At 36.7% G+C, this 23,325-nt stretch overlaps 1 protein-coding gene across 1 annotated transcript in view; it reads left to right on the plus strand.

The window, feature by feature from the left end:
- The window catches only part of AHR (aryl hydrocarbon receptor), a 46,810-nt gene that overhangs the window by 9,668 nt on the left and 13,817 nt on the right, over positions 1-23,325 (plus strand). Inside the window, exons 2-4 of the mRNA XM_052639036.1 lie at positions 1,592-1,779; positions 18,691-18,794; positions 22,574-22,663. Coding sequence (XP_052494996.1) covers positions 1,592-1,779; positions 18,691-18,794; positions 22,574-22,663 — 382 coding nt within the window. The remainder of the gene's footprint in view (positions 1-1,591; positions 1,780-18,690; positions 18,795-22,573; positions 22,664-23,325) is intronic.

A 23,325-nucleotide genomic window follows, 5' to 3' on the forward strand; every position in this document is an offset into this window, starting at 1 on the left:
CCCGGGACATAATAGGTGCAAACAAATATTTAACAGGTGATTGGTTGGTAGAAAATTATTCAATGGGGTGGACACGCATTGTAAGTAAAAGTTGAAATTGAGTTGATTAATTGGAGAAATGCAGTAACTAGATGTGACTTGAGTTTCATTTGACACGTGACTAGGGAAAATAGCTAGAGAGAGAGTCTTCAGTTTCGACTAGGTATGGAGTCATGCACAAAGTCTGGAGGAAAGTGTCTAGGACTTACTTTGTATCTATGCCACTTTACCAATTTCATACTCTTATTTTTTTTGTAGGAATGACATGAACTATAACAGAAACAAAAAGAAATAAACAAGTTCTGAAGAAATTACCCATTAGGGACAGTGTAAAAAATTCACTGAATTTTCGTATTGCTTTCTATCATATTCTTGCATGAAGTATTACTTCTTTAAAAAAAGTATTACTTCTTCATGTTACTTCATGTAACACTGAAAGCATGCTATTTAGAAATGTTTTGATTGAATCAAATTAATAGCATTATACTCAAGCCAATTTATACTTTTAAAAATACTATAATTTGAGTCATCAAAAATACTTTGTCTTCTCCAGTAAAACTGGAGGAAGAAGTCTTCATCTTAAGAATGCTCTTAATATTCTTTGTATTTTCTGGTAAATGGAAGGGTGCAGAGACATGATCTAAAAATGACTTTTTTAAAATAATATCTTCTCTATATTTTAACATTGGGTATCTGATGATCTGTAAATTTACTTTTATGGATTTCTGTTATGAAATCCTGGGTAAGGCCTTTGTGTGAAGTTCAGTTTCTCATTTCTGAACTCAAGTTCTACTCCTACCCATTAGTATCTTTTCTCTCAGATGAAAATCATGCTAAATGATGGAATTTCATTGGATTTTCTAATTGAGACACAAATTATGTCATAAAGATAAAATTTGCCAGTAATTGCAGGTAAGCAACTAACCTCGAATATTTGTCGGTCAATAAATACTAATAACTGAGGTCAGATTTTTCTTGCCTTAATATTGGAGGACCCCATTAGATGGCTGGAGGACCCTGTGGAGATGCAAGAATGGCTTTGAGAAGTTCTCACTGTCAGGATGAAAAGTGTTTAATACAGGAGGCTGAGGGTGATGAAGAAACAGCTTTTTATTTAAGGTCATTTCTGTTTATCTACAACCTAAATGATGCCAAGATGATTCTTGTGAAAGAAAGCAAAGGAGGCATAATTTTACATAAGTTATGGAGATTTCTTTCTACCCCCTAGCAATGGCTGTGTTTGAGGGAGAAAAAAACCTTAGTAGATTTGTTAACTGGGAACCATGTACCACAGATGTATGAGGTGTGGAAGAGGTACTTGGCGTTTTCCTGTGATGGGTTTATAGTTTTTAATAAAACATTACAAAAGAGTTTACCTATTATCTTGTTTTTCTTAATTAAGATGTGAAAGAAGCATTTTGGAAAAAAATTTATATAAACTTGCAGTAGGTTTAGATGTTTTGTTAGAAAAATAGTTGAGATGTTATAACATGATAAAAATGTTTGCTCTCTAGATTTTCATGTATTTTACAGAATTCTGTTTGTTTTTCAGTGTCAAGCCAGTCCCAGCTGAAGGAATCAAATCGAATCCTTCAAAGAGGCATAGAGACCGACTGAATACAGAACTGGACCGGCTGGCCAGCCTGCTGCCCTTCCCACAAGATGTTATTAACAAGCTGGACAAACTTTCCGTTCTTAGGCTCAGTGTCAGTTATCTGAGAGCCAAGAGCTTCTTTGATGGTAAGACAGAAGGGTTTAATTTTTCCATAATCACTTACCAAGTACTTATGTTGCTTATGGCTGTTACTGCTTCTGTGTTGAAAACTGAAAAAATTAGCCTTATGTGAAAAAGATTTGTTTATTGCTGTTGAATAAAACTTGGGTAGCAAAGCCTAATTTTTAATATTTCTAAAAATCAGTTCTCCCGATGTCTTCATCAAACAGATGCTGCCACTTAAAGGATACGTATGTCATTCTTTGAAAATTATAACACATGTTAAGTATGACACTTTCCGGTTCTTCTCCTTCCAACTCAAATTTTTAAAGTCTTTTCTTAATGGAAAGAATGAGACATATTAACTACTATGATATATTTTTGCTGGGTTTCCTTCACTGTGTTTCACAGATATATCATTTCGTTCGTCCTTTGAAAGTTATGTATAGTTCTGCTGCTTTATAATTAACTATATGTTTACTCCAGGAAAATGTAATTAAAATATCTTCTTCCACTGGGAAGAGCATTTCGTTATTGGAGGCAGTGGACTTGACTTGGCTTTCAGTCGCCAGTGTGCCACTGACAACTATTTTGCTTTAATCTTTTAGCATCGCTTGACTCAGCTGAAAGCAGGGGATTTGAACTAGGTGATCTTTGTTAATCGTGCAGTCTGTTGCAGTCATAAAGTATTTTAAATGGAAGTTTTGGTTTGGAAATACTGTTTCAGTGGGTCTCTTCATGCAGACCAATTCCTTGATTTCTCTTCTGTCTGTCTTCTCTTTTTCTGCTTTTATGTCAGAGTTTTTAGAAACTGTTCAGTCTTTTAAATGTACCATGCCATTTGACCAACAGCAGTAGAGAATGAATGATACAATCTCAATGACTTATGTCAGTGCTTCTTAACCTTTAACGTGCTCACAATCACATAGGGACCTTGATAAGAGGAAGATGCCTATTCAGTAGGTTTCACTGTCATCAGAGATTTTGCGCTTCTTACAGGCGGTCAGATGATGCTAACAGTGCTGCCCTTGACACAGTTACAGATGCTTGAATTTGCAGTTGGTGTGCAGAATATCGCAAGACAGTTATTTCACTTTAGGTTTGTGTTTAGATGGTTTGCTGTGTTTAGTCTGAGCACCTTTTTTATTTATAGGTTTGTTTGCCTGCCATATGTCGTTTATTTTGGGTTAAAAAACTGTATAGTTCAGTGATTGCAAATCTGGGCAATATACACTGATTTCAGGATGATGATTTAAGGGAGGGTTATATATTTAAAGGTTCATAGTAGATACTTAACATTTTCTCTGTTCTGTATAAAAAGTCTTTGAATTTTCCAGACCCTGCATCTTTGGGGTGAGTTATGAGATACTGAGTGGTGTGTCTGTGTATCAGCTGTACAGTCATTTTGCGAGCAGGAGCTAGAAACTAACTTTCCAGACTCCCTCTGTTGTCTCTGCAGACCGCATCTCGGTTACTTCTGTCTTCTGGGAACCATATATCTAGCGAAATCCTGAAGACTTTTCCCTCGGTCTGTGATTCTCAAACTATTAGTCCCCAGACGGTCAGCATCAGTTGTCCGCTGGGCATTCCTAACAGATCTTGAGCCTTACTGAGCGCATTGGAATCAAGTACTCTGGTGTGGTGGCCAGTTTGGGAGCCCCTGTTGTCGACTGTAACCTCAAGGGCACTCCCAGCTTCTTAGGATGCAGTCCTGACCCTCAGCATGTCTTCACACGCGGTGCTGTCAGACCTGTGACGGGGCGCCTGTGACACACACAGTGCGGTCTCTGCCCGTAGAGAGTTTACAGTCTAGAAACAGGGAGGCAGCGCTCCTTCACTCTGGTGAAGAGGCACTGACATGGCCATTCTGCCTTTTTGTTGCCTGCTCCTCCCTCACGGGCAATCAGCTTATGTGTTAAGAGAGGGGGAAGATGTGTAGGATTTTCCTGTTTAGAAGCAGCGGGGCAGAATTGAAGCTGCTTAGAGGATAGCCAGTGTGCAATTTAAGCACTAATATATTAATACTTACTGCTTTTGAGGCTGTCTTTCTCTCTCTGTGTGTGTATATGTGTTTATGCTTACACATATGCATACACACATTAATATATGCATATTTAATTAAAAACTATCTATACACATTTTTTCATGATTGGATGTGTATCCTGTTAAATCCCACAAGTAGAAGCGTTTCCAAAATCTACCTTATAAAGGATGTCATAGTTTAGCAGGGCTCATTATGGAATTGTTACTTGTTAAAAAGGGTTTTCTGGGCTCTTCACTAATGAGTTTATGTTTTATTCTGGTTCAGTGTATTTGACAGTAAGCTCTCATTACCCTCTTAGTGTCATTCCTTCATCAAAGTATCCTTCATTTGAGGTCCTTTGAATTACTGGTTTTTATACTTAAGTGTGCCTCAGCATAACTTGGAAAGGTTGTTAAATGCACATTCTAGGATGTGACCTTTCTTTTGCTGATTCTGATTAGGTTTATCCAGAACCCAGGAATCTGTATTTTTATAAGCAATCTAGATAAGTTTAGGACAATGATTTAATCTGATTTTATGCCCTGTGTAACTTAAATATTTTTTCTTTGTCTTTAGAAAGACAAATCCAGATGTAGACAGTTTTAGAAAGACTTATGTGTGTTTGCTTGAGGTTAAGTGAAATGTGTACTCTAAGCAGTTACTGTAGGGTTGTTCAATACAGGAATAGAGTTAGGTGGAAGGTGAGTGAAATAATCAGTGAAAAATCCCAAAGTCTCCCCCAGACCACCAGTGGTCTAGGAAGGCAATGCAGCATTTTGAAAGCACACAGAGAATAAAATTTTCAGGTGATCGTTATGACCTAAACAGATACTAAGTGCAAATAGGGAAATGTGGAGCTTGAGGACAGTGATTAGGATTTCTGTGTGTGGTGAAAACCACTCTCCCACTGTTAGGGAGAGAGTAGAGCGAAGGGAAGCTCTAAGTGAATAACAGGATGCAAACAGGGGGTGTGTTAATTCCTGCGGAAAGAACAATATAAACGAGTAATCATACAATCTTGTTAGAAAGGAAACTCAAGTTCTACTGTAACAATAGATATTTTTCCAAGAAAATACATCTATTTATTGCAAGTTTAAATAATCCAACTTGGATGGGATCTTCTTAAACTGTGAAGCCATGACTCTATTTCCATGACTGTCTGAAAAGCAGCACTTAAGTTTCAAGTACAACATTAATCTTGACCCATTTTTAATTAATCAGAACATTCTAAACTATAACTTTAGAGTACTTGAACAAAACTCAGTCATTATGGTAAAGTTAGAAGGTGTTTCTGTACCATTATGAAACTAAAATGGTTTTTAAATACCTTTTGTAATTCAAGATTGTGCTTTATTTATTCTAAATACTGTGCACTGTGCTAATTTCATGAAGAAGAAAAAAGGGGGGGAAAGGCTTTTCTGCCCTCTAATAGTTCAAGATCGAGTGTCTTATAAACTGTGACAAATACAGTATGTGAAATCCTTTATAATTGTGCACATGAAATATTTATAATGCAACAGTTAGGGAGTATTTTCAAGGGAGGGAAAAGGATTAGAAGCTTGTTAGTTATTAGTTTTGGTTTCAACTAAGGAAATAATGGAGGAAGTCTTTGAATGTTTAATCCTTGAAAACTCTTGAACTACAGGTATTGTAGATAGTAAAGTCCAGAGAATTTTCAGTTTGTAATTTCTACTTATTTTATAGATGAAGTAACCATTACAGCATTTTCATTTTCATAATACAATGCTTTATGGTTTTTTTTTTTGGTGCATTTAAACATGCCACGTATTGCCTATCTTTTTCACTAGAATAGAAGCTCCTTGAGAATATTGTGTTTATTGTTACACCTTAAATACTTAGGACAGTGCCTGCCCCGGAGTGGGCACTCAGAAAGTCTATTAATTGTATTAACATATCTGAATAACAATGTAAAATTCATGTTGAAATTCTGAATTATATACTTTATATGAAATGTGTCTTTGGGGCTTGGTTTATGATGTTAATATTTTGCAATTTCCAAATAATCTTGCTGTGAATAGCCACTTAAAATGACTGTGATTGGTTCTATCAATTATTTTCTTTTCTTATTTCAAAATCTACAGAGGCAGGGAATGTTTGTTTTAAGGAGCTGGAGCAGTAAGAGGTTTTTACATGGTCTTTCATCAGTGGGCTGAATCATACAGTGAGACATGTGGAAGTGCTGAAGGATCCAGTCTGCTTTGAACTGACCTTCTCACTGCCCTTTCGCAGCGCTCTCCCTGCAGCCCCTTGCATTCCTGGCTTCTCTGCCTTCACGTTGTGTTTATTATCTTGCTCCTGGGCCAGGGTCGTTTTCTTCCTTGTTGGCTGTCCCTGTTGTACTTCCCAGTAGTCTGCCAGTCTAGGTGTATTTTTAAGTTATGTCAGCGCCGATGGGACGTACAAATAGGACTCTGAACTTAAAAGGAAAAAGCACTCTCTTTGTACATTCGATAGATGAAAAATCCCAGAGTATAGGGACATTTTAATTTCTGCACCATGGACACATTTAGACATGTTTAAGGATTAACAACCACATATTAATACTAGATTAATTGGAATTGTAAGTGTTTTAAGTTCTGTTCAGTTTCCTCAGCAGCATTCCTCTTCTGGGTTACCTTCCATTCTTGCCAGCTTAACAGTTGAAAGGCTTTTCTAAATTATGTATCTGTGAAGTATTTCTGTAGAGTCTTCTCTGTTTTTAGAAAACAAATTTTAATTCCAAATTGGTGTTTTCTGATGTTAGTAATTAAATAGGAACATAGGAAAGTGCAGTTTTTGCTGCTTGATAGATTAAATCCAAGAGAAGCAAGCCTCTGGACATAAAATGACCAAGTGGACCTGTGACCTGGCAAGTCAGTGTGAAAGCCTAAAATCTTTAACATTGTGGTCATACTTTTCTATCAGATTTCAGATGTTAAAACTAAACTGTCCTTTTCTAATTTTTTTTAAAGTAGAAAATATAAGGAAGACCTATGTCACAAGCGAGTTTTAAACTCACATATGTTACCTCTGAGATGGAGAATATTTAGAATAAAATTTAAATAATGACTGTGATCAATAATAGTTTATTAAGAGAGACTTAGATTTGGGGGGTTGCATGTGACCTAGTCTTTGAAATTGAGTGACGTGAAGGAAAAGGGTTGTTTCCTTCTTCATTGTCTCTTAAAGCCAGGATCAAAGAGTGGACGTTGTGCTCGTTAGCCAGTCTGAATCAGTATGGTAATGGTTTATTCTTAGTAAGAGCAACTTCAACTTGTGAACAATGTTAAATTAGATTTCATTATCATTTTAAAAAATATTCATCGTCATGTAAGTATCATTTACATTATTCTACTTTTTGACAGCCCTCCCCAAAATTAATGAGAATGACTAATCCACTTCTGTGTTGAAACACAAGTATCTATAATGAAGTAAAAAAAAAGCAGAAAAGTTTTCTTTCTTTGAGACAATAGTGTCAAGGACATGTGGAATTGTTCATTCTGTAAAATATCCATAGTACTTGTTGTCCCTTTAAATATAGTCTTTAACTGTGAAATCTTACATCCTTCATTATACCTCAGTCATGAGTTACTCTTCATGACATGTTTACAATGAAGATGTACAGATTTAATTTGTGGAAAGGAAAACTCAGAAACAGGAAAAAGGTGGTTGTGTCTAGAGCTGAGTTTGGGGACCCGAGTTTGTAATTTCAGAGCTCTGCATTTGCAGCTATCACGGGGACAATTTTCTGGTCATTCGTAAAACTAGATGGGGCTTCCCAGGTAAAGCTAGTGGTAAAGAACCCACCTACCAATGCAGGAGATGCAAGAGACGTAGGTTCAATCCCTGGGTAGGGAAGATTCCTGGAGGAGGGACTGGTTACCCACTCCCATATTCTTGCCTGGAGAATCCCATGGACAGAGGAGCCTGGTGGGCTCCAGTCCATAGGGTCGCAAAGCTAACGCGACATAACTGAAGCAGCTTACTACACACAACACAGAAAGCTGGATAACATAGGGGCAGTGAGTCATGAGTCACTGTGCATGCTTAAATAATCACTGTCTTATAAAGCATGAACATTTTACACATTGGAGTATTTTAAATTCATAGAGTCTAAAAATGCCGTGAGAAGAGAGGATGAGAAGCATCAACTTCTGTTATGTGATGATCTAGAGTATATTCAGCCTCAGTGTTTACCATGGATCTTGGTAGACTGTTTTAAATTAGAAATTGTATGTGCTTTTTTTCTTGGTCTTCCTTTTGTAGATATTTAATTATTCGCTTCCAGTTCATTAGGTTTTCAAAAAAGAGTTATTGTGTTTATTCATCTTTAGCTTGTGTGTTTCTCTCAATTTCAGAACATTATCTTGAAAAGTATATATATATTTGAAGTATATATTTGAAGAATGAACTTGAACAAGCAGTAAAAACCAACTAAGAAATAGAGCCTTTTTAAGGGTTGATATAAAAGTTTAAAATGTTTGTATATGTGTTTTTTACATTCACTGAATTTGTATGCATGCTAACTTTATTTCCTTTTTTTTAAAAAAGGAAATTAAGTTCTTTAAAAAAAAATACTGTAGGCCAAGTAATTCACAAAACTTCCAGTATCATACATAGCAACTGTAATTTCTGAGTTCTAGAAATGTCCTAAAAGATCAACACATTTGAAATCATCCAATAGTGTTGTTTCGTTAACCCACTGTTTTCAGATGATAATTTATGTGTTTTTTTCCCCAGAATCTGGAAACATGAAAACTGTAACATTTATGATACCTTCCATAAATAAACTCATAAAATTTAGAGATTCTTTTAAATTTTAATTTATGGACTTAATATAACCAGATTCATGCAGATGGAAACATGGATACATGAAAAGAATGGTAGGACTTTCTTATTGAGTCAGGGTGTAGTACATTCAAGTCCTGGCTCTTATATTTAATGATATGACCTATATGGGTCAGGAATTTAATGTCTCTTTTCCACGTATAGTCCAACTTACAGCAAAAGAGGCATTAAATTCTATGGGTGGTGGCTTAGTCGTGTCCAAGTCTTGTGACCCTATGGACTGTAGGCTGCCAGGCTCCTCTGTCCATGGGATTTTCCAGGCAAGAATAGTGGAGCAGGCTGTCGTTTCTTTCTCCCGGGATCTTCCCAACCCAAGGATCAAACCCAAGTCTCCTGCATTGCTGGCAGATTCTTTACTGACTGAGCCACCAGGGAAACCCTTAAATTCTATGAATAAATAAATAAAATGACAAAATTATTTTATGATATTTTATATAGGATACTTTTATCTAGAGTGTTTTTCTTTGCTTTGGCAAGTATTCTTTAAAAACACAGTGACATGCATATCAGAACCTGCACTCATTATGTTCTTTATAATATGTTTTGCTTCTTTCTTGTCTCTTTTAAATTTACTGCTTTAATGTGTTTTCTCTTTGATCATTTCCTAGTGTTATATGACTCTAGGATCCTTGATCCTTACTTGCTTGGCCATGAGCAGTTCCAGTTGGTTATACATTTATGGGCTTAGCTGTCTCTTTAAAGGAAGATTACCACTGGGGAAATATTAAAGCCAGCCCAACTTTTGTAGTTTTCTCTTACCGCCCCCCTCGCCCCCGCCGCCCCCAGTACAGGTTGTAAATGTCTTTAGTTAAATTTTAGTTTGAGAGACTTTGTGAGACTTTTTGTGAGACTTCACTGTTGGTTAATGGAAATATACATCTGCCCTGTTATAGTGTTTTAGAAACTATTTTCACATATAATGTAAAATTAATCCCTTGAGGGTCTGTAATGAGACACAGTAACACTACCACTAATCATTTTTATTCAGTAATTATATATGTATGTATTATTTTTTAATGCTCTTATGGCTTTTTGACTTTCTGATTTTTTTGTGTGTGGTATCCTTTCTAAAACTTTTTATTTTATATTGGAGTATAGTTGATTAACAGTGTTGTGATAGTTTCAGGTGAACAGTGAAGGGGCTCAGTGATACATACACATGTTCCATCCTTGCTCAAATTCCTCTCCCATCTAGGCTGCCACATAACATTGAGCAGAGTTCCCTGTGCTATACAGTAGGGCCTTGCTGGTTATCCACTTTAAGTATAGCAGTGTGTACATACCAATCCCAGACTCCCTAACTGTCCCCCTGCCCCCGTAACCATAAGTTCTATCTCTTAAGTCTGAGAGTCTGTTTCTATTTTTGTAAATAAGTTAATTTGTATCACTTCGTTTTAGATTCCACATATAATGGATATCATATATTTCCCTTTCCCTGTCTGACTTACTTCAGTCAGTATGAGAATCTCTGGGTCCATCCATGGTATTGCAAACAGCATTGTTTCATTCTTTTTAATGGCTGAGTAATATTCCATTGCATATGTGTGTGTGTATATATATATGTATATACACACACACAATATATATACACACACACACACATCTTTATCCATTCCTCTGTTGATGACATTTAGGTTGCTCTTGGAAACAGTGCTGCAATGAACATTAGGGTGCCATGTGTCCATTTTGACTGGTGTGAGATGATACCTCATTTGCATTTCAGTATTAGTGATGCTGAATATCTTTTCATGTGCCTCTTGGCTATCTTTATGTCTTCTTTGGAGAAATATCTATTTAAGTCTTCTGCCCATTTTTTGATTGGATTATTTTTGATGGTATTAAGCTTCACGTGCTGTTTGTACATTTTGGAGACTAATCCCTTGTCAGTCACATCATTTGTAAATATTTGCTCCCAATCTGTGGATTGTCTTTTCATTTTGTTTGTGGTTTCCTTTGTTGTGCAAAAGTGTTTGAGTTTAATTTGGCCCCATTTATTTTTGGTTTTATTTCCATCATTCTAGGAGGCAGATCAAAAATATCTTGCTATGACTTATGTCACAGAGTGTTCTGCCTATGTTTTTATAGTTGTATAATATCCAGTCTCTCACTTAAGTCTTTAATCCATTTTGAGCTTATTTTTTGTGTATGGTATTAAAGAATGATCTGATTTCATTTTTTTACAGGTAGCTGTCCTGCTTTCCCAGCACCATTTGTTGAAGACACTGTCTTTCCACCATTGTGTAGTCTTGCCCCCTTTGTCATAGATTAATTGACCAGAGGTGCATGGGGTGATCAATCATTTTTAATCTGTTGGTCAAATTCATTTATTTGCCCATAGCTGGAGATTTAAATTTGGGAGTCATCATAGTGTCATTAGAATAGTATTTTAAACCATGAAAATGAAAAAAATATTCTTGGGGAAAGCCTATAGAATAAGAGGAAAATACCAAACATAAAACGTTTTAGGAATGGGCAGAGAGAGAGGAAAGCACATGTGTGCGTGTATGTGTAACATGAAATTGTGATAGTTTCAGCAAACGTCATTATGGTGATGCTTGCTCAAAGATGACCTCATTTGGTGTTTCAGGTTCTTAGAGGGTCAAGGAGAAAATTACACCTGAAAGTACAAACTAAAATGAAATTTAAGTCCACAGAAAAGTAATAATACTAGAAGAAGTAGTTTCTGGTTCTTGGTTGTCCATAGAAAACATTAAGCCATCCAGGTGCCCACAGTGGGAGGCTGAGAGGTGAGACAGTAAAATTGGACCAACTGGAACCTAAAGTTGTCTGTATTGAATTCTTTTAGCCTTAAATTGGGCTTCCCTGGTAGCTCAGATGGTAAAGAATCTGCTTGCAAAGGGGGGGAACCTGGGTTCAGACCCTGGGTCTGGAAGATCCCCAGGAGAAGAGAATGGCTACCCACTCCAGTATTTTTGCTTGGAGAATCCCGGGGACAGAAGAGCCTGGCAGGTTGCAGTCCATAGGGTTGCAAAGAGTTGGACATGACCAAGCCACTTTCACTGCATTCAGCCTTAAGTTTGCCCGCATGGTGTGAAAGTGCTTTTATGGTCGGTTTTACAGAATATACTGTTGTCCACTGGACTGTTGATAGTGTCTAGGCTCTGTGTCACAGAGGTAGCTCCCCTCTGCTTGTCCTGGCCCAGTAGAGGGAGATTGTTGTGTAAGGAGAACACCAGCAGGAAGGGGACTTGGAGGTGGTTCAGTTACCTAACCCTGTGGCTTTAGATTAGACCTGTATCCTCACTGTTCCACAGCTTTCTTATTCTCAGCATGAACAGTACGAATGCTTGCCTGCCTGATGTTGTAAGTTTGTAGTGGATTTATCCTAAATAGTAAGATCTTTGTGAACCAGATTCTGAAATTAAAATTTATTACAGTTGACCCTTGCACAACATGAAGATTAGTCAAAAATAGGCATGAAACTTTATAGTCAACTCTCCACACCCATGGTTCCTCTCTAGCCAAAGCTCTGCATCCGTGGATTCAGCCCGTCATGGATCATGTAGTGCTGTGTTATTTACTGGGGAAAAAACCCACGTATATGTGGACCTGCCCAGATCAAGCCCCATGTTGTTCACGGGTCAGCTGGACGTATAGAATTCTTTGTTACTGCCCTGTGTTTCAGTCGTCAGTTTTGTGGTTCTACTTTCATCTTTATAAAATTGAGAGGAGAATTCCTTCCTGAAGACATTCATGTTAATAATGAACTCTTTAAGCAGATGAATGATAATTTTAGAGGATTTGAGGGAATGAGATGCAGAACATTGTGAGTTACTTCCTCAATCTTGATTTTCTGAGTCACTCGGAGCAGTGGTACCTTCTCTTCAGCATCTCTTGGGAACTTGTTAATGAAGCAGACTGAGGGGCCCCATACTAGGCCTGCAGAATCAGAATTCTAGAGGCCGGGGTCCCACAATGTGTTTTAATAGTCTTCCAGATGATTCTGATGTCTGAGAAAGTTTGAGAATCACTGCTGTGGTTGATTAAATTCTCCTACTTAGAATGCAGTTTTAATTTCACTGTTTACATGGAAAGTCAAATGCAGCTCAGTTCCCACTGAAAAGGTAAACTAATTGCTCTAGTTGGTTTCATTAATTCAGAGGCCTAACATGTAGTTACAGTAGAGTTGCACGTAACTAAAATGTAAAACTGAAAAATTTTGAGTAATATCATTCAAAGTTAGTTTCCACTTGATGGAGAGTAAGTTAGATAGTTTCCACTTGATCTAACTTTAAGGACTTTTTCAACTTTAGAATGACGGGTTGGTTTTTTTTTATCACTTTAGCCTACATTCACTCATTATAAACTAACATTTGGATTTTTAAAAACCAGATTTACTTTTATTCTGCCTTGGTGAGTAGAAACTTCCAGGTAGAAAAAATAATCTGTGACTATCATCAGAAAGCACTGAACTATATACATCTTTGTCTCCTAGAGACTTAGGAAAATATAGTATGTATATATTCTCCTAGAATGCAACATGGGTTTTTGTTTGTTTTTGTTTAATATAAATTTATTTATTTTAATTGGAGGTTAATTACTTTACAATATTGTATTGATTTTGCCATACATCAACATGAATCCGCCACAGGTATACACGTGTTCCCCATCCTGACCCCCCCTCCCTCCTCCCTCCCCGTACCATCCCTCTGGGTCATCTCAGTTTTTTTTTAAACTTCAGTTTCTTCTTTCTCACAAAAGGGCAATACTTCCTTTACCAAAAAGCAAACTTCATGTTACTGAAACGAAATATCTTATTACCTCAAAGGATCTAGAAGAAACTCCCTTTAGGTACACTTATATGTAATTGGAAATTATATGTAAATACTCATTGATACTCAATTGGGGTATGTAGTATTAAGTAATATAGTATTTTTTATATTCAATAGTATAGTATAGTATAGTGAAGTCGCTCAGTTGTGTCCGACTCTTTGCAACCCCATGGACTGTAGCCTGCCAGGCTTCTCCATTCATGGGATTCTCCAGGCAAGAATATTGGAGTGGGTTACCATTTCCTTCTCCAGGGGATCTTCCCGACCCAGGGATCGAACCCAGGTCTCCTGCATTGGAGACAGACGCTTTAACCTCTGAGCCACCAGGGAAGTCCTTATATTCAATAAATACTGCTTTATTTAGCCCTTTTTAATTTTTGGTGGTAGTTTTGCTCTCTTACATGCTTATATGAATGTGGGAATAGAACTTAAACTTTTCCTGCCAGAGGTAATAAAGGGGGTGATAAATATTATTGTAAAAGAAATTGAATTTATATCAACAGAGATTAAAAAGACTTATGCTTTTTCCTGGCAAGGCATTTATCATGACATCCTTCTGTTTAAATGCCAACAATAGTAACAAAATACAAAGTATAGTTTACTACATGCCAATATTTGTTCCCTGTGAATTTCTCTCTTAACAATTCAGAGCATGTTTATGAAGAGGAAATATTTGGCTTGTAGGGAGAAATGGAACTCTCAGCTTTGCCATGTAAGGAAAGAAAGTGCCATGTTAAGAAACATGGATACAGTTAAGTGTATGTGGGAATAAGACTTGAATTTGGGGAAAAAGGCTTGAATCAGTTGGTAATAATTAGAATCTTATAATTTGATAATGCTGTGACATATTTATACTCTAAATTCTGTTATCAATTAAATTCTTATACAGCTGTTTCACTGATCTCTCAAAGAGGAAATAGTTGAAATATTGTGATGGTCTATAACCTTAATATCCCACTGAATGCTCAAAGTCAGAGCCTTACAGCAGACTTTGGAAGATGGCTGTTCCTACAGATGAGGGAAGGGTTTTAACAAGGTCTGTGCAGTAGGGCAGAGATTTCCCAGTAGCAGAATTGACTCATGACTTGTTTTCAGATAGTATATTTTGTTTCTGTAAACTACCATGTATTTAATTCCAGGGGTGTGATGATTAACATGTCTTCTCCATCTGATTATGCATGTAGTTTTTATAACAACTTATAAGTTTGAAATACCTTCAAATTTATGTTTATAGTCATCATAGCAGTCCTGTCAGACACTCATTAATGCTCCCTGGTTAGAGATGAGAAAACACTCAGTTATCCCTGGTGTGTAACTTTTAGTGTCAGCTGCCATCATGGTTTGAGGGTGTATAAACTCAGTGTACAGCCTGTTCTCTCTATACTTGACTGTCAGTTATAGATTCAGGCATTACCCAAGTACTCCGCATGCTATTTTAGCCCTCATAAGAATTTGTCTCCAGAGGTATCACTGTCCTGATTTAAAGATGAGGAAAGGAAAGATCACAGATGGTTAGCATGGGGGAGAAGTCTGGTAGGTGGCTGGTAATAGCTCATGCTATTGGGGTCTAGCTCTCTGGGTTCTTATCTAGGCTTTACCATTTCAAGGTATAACCTTGGGAAAGTTTCTTAACCTCCTTAAGTCTTAGTTTCCTAATCTACTGAAAGGACAATAAGGCCAGTCTCTTATAACTCTTGTGAAGATTAAGTAAGATGTAATACCTGGAAATGGCTTGGCATAGAGTGTGAGCTCTGAGTATCACACATTATTACTAAGGAAATTATTGAAGGGCACTCCGGTGGTAGGAAGGTCACCTCCCCACATCTGCTTCTTACTCTTCTGTTGCTTTCTAATCAAGGCAAGAAATGTGCATGTGAAAGTGAGTATTATTAATTAATACATCTCGTAGAAGGCAGAGGTGGTAGGTATGAAATCAAGAAATAGAGGACAGAATCATGGAAGGGCAAAAATTATATAATTTGGGGCAAGTCTCTAGGATCTGAGTTTTCTAAAAAGTCATATTAGTATTTTTTTAGGTGAGAATGGGAAGGGAGTGTACCCTTCCTGGACTGATCTTTGCACAATATTTACTTAAATTCTTAAGTGATTATTAGCCTTAAAGATGAGAGCAACAGAAGTACTTGTTTGCTTGTCTTTGGAAGAACCCTAGTGATCCTTCTCCAAAATGCACTCGTCACTTTTCCTACTTAAGCAGTAGTTATACCTATTAAGTATTGTCCCTCCAACAGTTAGAACTGTAAGTATTGTTGTTTAGAAAGAGTTTATACTTTGTCTCTTTCAAGTTTCTCTAATATTTTAATTAAATTCCATGCTGGTACTTAATATTTTTGGCATTCTTTTCTAGTTCTTTATTTCCATAGCTTCTATGCCCTGCTTAAAGGCAGAGTCTGTCTAATGTCTAATTACATTGGCTGATATCTCCCATACAAGACCAGAAACAAGTTACTGAGATGAATGTCCTCTTTCATTTCTTATTCAGCTTCTCAGCGGTCCAGTAATACTAGTGGAAACTGACATAGATTGTTTTGATTGAAAGTTAATTTTAAAAGATTCCTGATTTAATTTAGACATTTAAATTTGACACTATTCATATCTATTTTTAGGATGACTTTGCTTCTTTCATAATATCAGGGTTTGGATTTTGTTTCCTTAAGAACAAATCTTACCAATATTTGGTATAACTTTTTTGCCTTTTATTGTATTGTATTATTGGAGTATAATTGTTTTACAATGTTGTGCTAGTTTCTATTTTACAACAAAGGGAATCAGCCATAAGTATAGATACACAGCCTCCCTTTTGAGCTCCCTCCCACCTCACCCCCATCCCACCCCTCTCGGTCATCCCAGAGCCACTGATGAGCTCCACGTGCTGTACGGCAGCTTCCAGAAGCTAGCTATTTTACACATGGTGGTATATATATTGGGCTTCCCTGGCAGCTCAGACCATAAAGAATCTGTCTGCAGTGTGGGAAACCTGGGTTCGATTCCTGGGTCAGGAAGATCCCCTGGAGAAGGGAATGGCAACCCACTCCGGTATTCTTGCCTGTCAGTGCTCCTCTCCTTCAGGCTGGAGCTTTTGGAAAAGTAGGAGAGTGTAGTTAACCCTGACATTGTGAGGCTTCAATGGATTCCAGCAAGTGCAGCCGCTAGAAAGCAAACAAGAGAACTTACAGGATATAAAGGGGAGAAATAGGATATAAAGGGGAGAAGAACCTTTCCGTCCTCTACCTTTCAGTGAGAAGATATTGAACCTTTTCCTTTGGTCTTGGCGAACTATTAGATCAGTTAGTTTACCTCAAACTGTTTTTTGGCCTAAGGAAATCTGTTCTGTGGCCTTTTGGAATTGTTATATTCAGAGGCCAGTGTTTTGGCCTCTTCTTTAGAGACATGTTTTAAAAGTTGCAAAGGCCAGAACTTGGCATAATGTTGAAATGTGACACATACATTGGTGATTTACCAGAAAATAGACTTCAAACATGAAAATGTTTTATATGGAACACTTTTCTCAAACTGAGAGGAAATTTTGTTATTAATAAATCTCTGGTTTATCACTGAGCCCAATTATACTTAGCACATAAAAATTTAATGAAGTAAGAGACCTTAAAAAGATTGTCAAGGTTTGTTTTGCTTAATGGCTTCTCTTATTCAAATATCACAGGTTACAAAAAGATCAGTAAAATAGAAAGGTATTATAATAGTGTCTAAAAGTCCATACTTTAGAAAAGAGAAATCCATAAGCTCTGGGAAGTACTGCTAATAAGTAAAGCTACCATTTACTGAAGTAATACTGAGTTCCTCTGTGCTGGAAATTTCACATATATTTGAATTATTTTTTAACAACAGCTCCTGCAGGGTAATTTTTTGTTGTCTCAATTACCATTTTACATACCAGGAGACAGGCTCAAAAAGTTCCCACATTTAGGAAATGGCAGAGCTGAGATTTGAACTCAGTTCTCTGTGATACCAATGCCCACATGTTTTAACTGAGAGAACATTCGACAGTGCTCAGGAAAACACTGAATAAGTAAATGGTGGCTGTTATTATTTTTGTTCAGCTGTGCTATCTCCCAGACTAAATGAGTACACACACATACACACTCAGGAGACAGATGGGAAGGTGGTGATACATGCTGCTTGAGAGCATGGTATCTCCTACTGTAAGCATCTCACCATCCCATCCCATCCGCCTCTCCTTCACATAAGCAGTCCACAAGCAGTTAGCTAGTACTCTTGCCTGAAAATCCCATGGACGGAAGTGCCTGGTAGGCTACAGTCCATGGGATTGCAAAGAGTCAGACACAACTGAGTGATACCACTTCACTTAATGAAAGAGAAGCCACGTTACAAGGTGTAATACCTAGGAACAGACATAAAAATACATGTGCAAATCTTTTTTTGTGGACAACTTTAAAGCATTCTAGTGGGACAAAAAATAGAGACTTGAACAAATGAAGAAACATACATGTTCTTGGACAGACTGATTCAACATCATAAAGATGTTAATTCTCCATGAGTTGATTTATAAGTTTCATATGAAGTTAATAACAATACTAACAGGTTTTTTTACCCTAAAACTAGAGGACCCTAACTTTAATGGACATATATCTCTTTAATAAGGGGTTTGATCGATTCTTTCTCTTTCCACCCCTAGTTCACAGAAGTTAGATGATTATATAGAGAGATTAATTTTTTTTTTATAGATTAGGTTGTGAGGAACCTTATTATTCTAAATAGATGAGAACCAGAGGAGTGTTATAGCAGTGCCATACAGTTCTTTGAATAATAATTATGTGTGCTCAGTTGTGTCCGACTCTTTGTGACCCCAGGGACTATCGCCCACCAGGCTCCTCTGTCCATGGGCTTTGCCAAGAATACTGGAGTGGGTTGCCATTTCCTTCTCCAGGGCATCTTCCCCACCCAGGGGTCAAACCTGGGTCTTCTGCATTGGCAGGAAGGGTTCTTTACCAGTCGTGCCACCTGGGAAACAGTTTACTTGAAACTTCTTAAGTAATATGCCAAAAATCATATACTGAACTCATCAAAAATTGTCTTTAAGAGTGTCAGCTGACATTAGAAACCACCCGTTGGCAAAGGACTATTTACTTAGTCGTTGCAGTACCAGTAGATACCAGTTTTTCAAATTCTTTTTTCGGTGTACATAGGTTTTTGTTTTTTTTTTCTTAGAGCTCTTTGAAATCACTTATTTTAAAAACTAACTACTGTATCCTTGTTTTTCCCTCTTTTTTCCCTAGTTGCATTAAAGTCCTCCCCAGCTGACAGAAATGGAATCCAGGACAACTGTAGAAGCAAATTCAGAGAAGGCCTGAACTTGCAGGAAGGAGAATTCTTACTACAGGTAAATTGTAGTAGATAGAGTTCTTTTTCATTAGAACCATTATAAATGGAAAATTAGTTAACAGCCTTTTAACTGTCCCTCGTTCCTTTAGGACTCAGTGATTCATAGCAATTTCATCTGAACTACAGTAGTTGGTATAATGCTAGTACATGAATAAATGGAATTTTATGAAGTATTAGAAGTCTAGTTATCATTTTCCCTGTTGCATTTCTTTAAATAGCAAGAAATTCTAGATCATTTTAAAGCTTCCCATTAAGACATTGGTTTTAGGTATATGTTTTTAGGAATATAGTTCCATTAAAATAATTTTATTTAATAGTTTGAAATTGTTCTTAACCTGAACAATGTGTTCTTGTAACTATATTTTCTTTTAGCGGCTGTGTATGACTTAGCAACGTGCTATAGATTTTTTTAAGCCTCTATCAGCCCTATTGTCATGCATTAGAACTCTGAGAGTTTCTGGTAGATTTGTCTGTGAAAGTATTTGAAATCTTTTCCTATTTTTCTTTCTCTTGGAGCCGATAAAATGCTTGATTCTCAGTTAAATTCTCAGATATTTATTCTGTTAAAGAATGAAGATGTATGCTATGAAGAATGTACATATGCATAACTGAGTCACTTTGCTGTACACTTGAAACTAACTCAGTACTGCAAAGTAACTCTACTTCAATTTAAAAATATTAAAGAGAACAAACTCAAAATTTAAAGGATGTGTGCTGTAATCTGTACTATTATTACAGATTTTTAATTCTACAGAACTTTTAATTCTACATAACGATTTTTAATTCTACCCAATGAACTGAGATGTGAACTTAATTTGCAACTGTGATAAAAAGTAGCTGTAAGTTTCAGTAACTCCATTCATTAAGTAAATGCTTAAGTGTAACCTGGCAATTTATAACACTTTATTATAATTTATAAAATTGTATATAACAAATTATAATTTTATAATTGTGTTCAAATCCCTGATAGGGAAAATTAACTTTTGCTTCCATTATGTTAGAAAAAAGTTAAATAACCATGAGTCATCCTCCTGCCTCTGGCTGAGGATTTCTATGTATTGATATATTAGCTGAAACACAAAGACCCCTTAGGTCACAGGAAAGCATTCTAATAATTGCTGCTTAATATGATTAAACATAGTGGGCTTCCCAGGTCATACAATGGTAGAGAATCTGCTTGCCATTGCAGGAGACACAAGAGATGCCAGTTTGATCCCTGAGTTGGGATGATCCTCTAGAGAAGGAAATGGCAACCCACTCCAGTATTCCTGCCTCGGAAATCTCATAGACAGAGGAGCCTGGCAGGCTACAGTCCATGGGGGTCACAAAGAGTTGGACATGACTGAGCGTGTGCGTGCACGCACACACCACACGCACAGACACACACACACACACACACACACACAATGTGATTAAATACATCTCGGTTTATGTAGTAACGTAATAAGGAAGTTCTTTATCTCAGGTGAAAACAGACAAATGTGGCATGCTTCATACTTCTTATCTTAAACTGGCTTAAATTATAGGCCAGTGATTTTTATTTTCTCTCTAAAACATTTGGACAGATTGTCAACATATCCTGTCAAGGGCCCAGAATAAAAATATACTGCTGCAAGCTGGTGTTCACTTTTTAATTGTTCTAAAAATTGGAAGCATTTAAATATTTAAAATGAATAGTCCGTCATTAATTCTGTTTTATGCCATTTGTCGATTATTCTCCAGCAGGAGGCATCACATACTATACAATTTGCTTAGGACGTGCTAAGTCACTTCAGCCATGTCTGACTCTTTCCAACCCAGTGGACTGTAGCCCACCCAGGCTCCTCTGTCCATGGGATTTTCCAGGCAAGAATACTGGAGTGTGTTGCCATTTCTTCTTCCAGGGGATCTTCCCAGGGTTGGAATCCCTGTCTCTTAGGTCTCCTGCGTTGGCAGGCGGGTTGTTTAGCACTACCACAATCTGGGAAACCCTTCCTTAGGACAGTACCTATTCTCCCATATGAAGTTGAGGACCAAAAGCATAGTAGACATGTGAAGATGGGATATTTCATTATGTACAGTTACCATAATGTGTGGTTATCAACTAGTTACCAAAGAGGATATGTCCAGAGGTACAGCACACTATTTGGCTTATAACTTTGGTGAGTCTTTGCCTTTGGTTTTAACAAAGGAGGCACATGAAGAAAATATTTTTAAATATTTAACAAAAGTTTAAAATATTTATTTTCTTTATTAAATTTATTACTGTCTTATAAGGAATGAAAATAAAACAATAAGTAACTTTTGTATCTTTTCATTATGCATATACGTTCTGTCTGGTGACACCTAATATTGTGCTTATTAAAATCTACAGCTTCATTTTTGAAATAACAGTTCAAATTATAAATAATTCACCCCGTCTGACAGTGAGGGTATTTACTAGTGTGTGGGCATCATAAGCACAGGGGCGACGGCTTGTTCATTTGTGAATCTCATTACTGAGCATGCGTCCTGTCTGGTGTGTAACATTTTATTAAGTGCTGAGCAGACTACTTGCTATCATTTGTATGTCCCTGTAGTTCTGGTAATACTTGATCTGCTCATTTCCACAGCTGCATGTTGCCTCACCTGAGGTGAGTGCCAGCTCTATACCAGATACTGCGTTAGGTGAGACACAGTCATCCTATCCACCTGATAAGAGCCTGTTTTTCAGTCAGGGACACTAAAGCTCGAACTGGTAAATAACAAAACCACACTGTTGGTAAGAGACAGAAGAATCTAGTCCAAATTCTGACTCCAAACTATGTGGTTCTTAAACTAAACCATTCCATGTCTCGCTTTACAGAGAAAAGAGTGTCTCAGGAGGGTTTAACAATCAGCGCACATAGCATGAAGAAAAACAAGTACTGAGTTGAACTCAAGCAGGCAATAGTGAGGGCTTGAGATTTAAAAGATGTGATCACAATGAATTCTTAGGGTGATCTAAATACTTTTATTACCATATAGAGATATTAACATAGGACTCAAACAACCACTAAAAGAACAGGAAAAGAGAGCATAACTTCTAAACTAAAAGAAAGAAAAAGGGATAATAAAAAATAATTGCCCCAACGGAGGCAAAGTGGAAAAAGTAGCATAGTATATAGGTTAACAGATAGAAATAACACCTATAAAATATGATAGCTTTAAACCTAAATATTATTAGTAATTATATTAACTAGAAAATTTGCTATATACTTGTCTTACATGTATATATTAGTTCTAATGTGTAGTCCATTTGTATTCCTTTTCTAAAATAAAAATGTTTTCAGTGTTTTATAATACTTTGAGAGTATCTAAATTTCAAACTGCATTAGTGCTTAAACTACCTTTACACAGAGATTTTCTGCTATCAAATTTCTTTTAAGGCTCTAATCAACATCTTTACATGCTATCTTCCTTTAAAAGCAGTGTGACAGAGTGCAGTAAATGATATGTATACAATTATGTTTAGAAAACATGTCCAGTATATTAAAAACAAAATCTGTAGAGCATGAGGAAGAAGAAATCAATATTCTATTCAAGTTATTGTGATTGAGTATTCAGTGAGCTCTAAGATTTCCTTTGGCCAAATCAAAAGAATGGATTCTTTTCACCACTAGGGGTGTGGTGTGTCTGCATTTCTGGGGTGTAATCATTTTAACGGTTTAAGAGATTTTGCATCAGTAACAGTAATAACCTTAATTGAAGTCAGTGCTTAACGGATGATAATACTGTTAGTTAGTCACATTACCAGTCTTCTAACTTTTCTCGTTGCAGGCACTAAATGGCTTTGTACTGGTTGTCACTACAGATGCTTTGGTTTTCTACGCTTCTTCCACCATACAAGATTACCTGGGGTTTCAGCAGGTAAATATAGCTTCCTTAGGTCCTTAAAAAATTCTTTTTTGAAAATTAACTTACTACTTTTTATTTATCGTATACTTTAGGGACACAAGTGACAATTTTTAGATTAAAATATAATTGAAACACATATGTTATAGAATAAAAAATTATATGTTTGCAGCTAATATATTTTTATGCTTTTAATATTTTACTGCATTATAATTTCCTTAAAGGTACATGTGATTCATGGGTTTTGTGTCTCCTCTTTCATTTATAAGGAATTCTTATGTATAAGAAAGAGCAGATGGGGTTTGGATGGGGGCAGACAGGAGAATATTTGCCATCAAATTAGTTATGGAAGTTGGAGGGCAAGTGGTAACTATGAAATGAATGAGGTGATATGTAAAGGTACAAGCAAACTACTGTGGCTTATCCCTTTAATTCCTACTTGTGTGGATTATAAAAGTTTTCCTGAAGGAAATGGTATTTAATCTGAAGAGATTGTGGGCTCCAGATGTGGAGGGGATGCAGAGAAGAAGAGCTAGCCATCCTGTAGGCAGTAGGCTGGAAGGCCTTGAAGGAGGTAAGCGTGTCTGGTTTAATGGTACTAAGTATATGGTGAATGTGGATTCGTAAGGTGTTCTGTGTATTTGAGGGGCGAAAACATCCAATATGATTTGGGAACA

The sequence above is a fragment of the Budorcas taxicolor genome, chromosome 4 (genome assembly GCF_023091745.1).
Source record: "Budorcas taxicolor isolate Tak-1 chromosome 4, Takin1.1, whole genome shotgun sequence".
NCBI classification, from domain to species: domain Eukaryota; kingdom Metazoa; phylum Chordata; class Mammalia; order Artiodactyla; family Bovidae; genus Budorcas; species Budorcas taxicolor.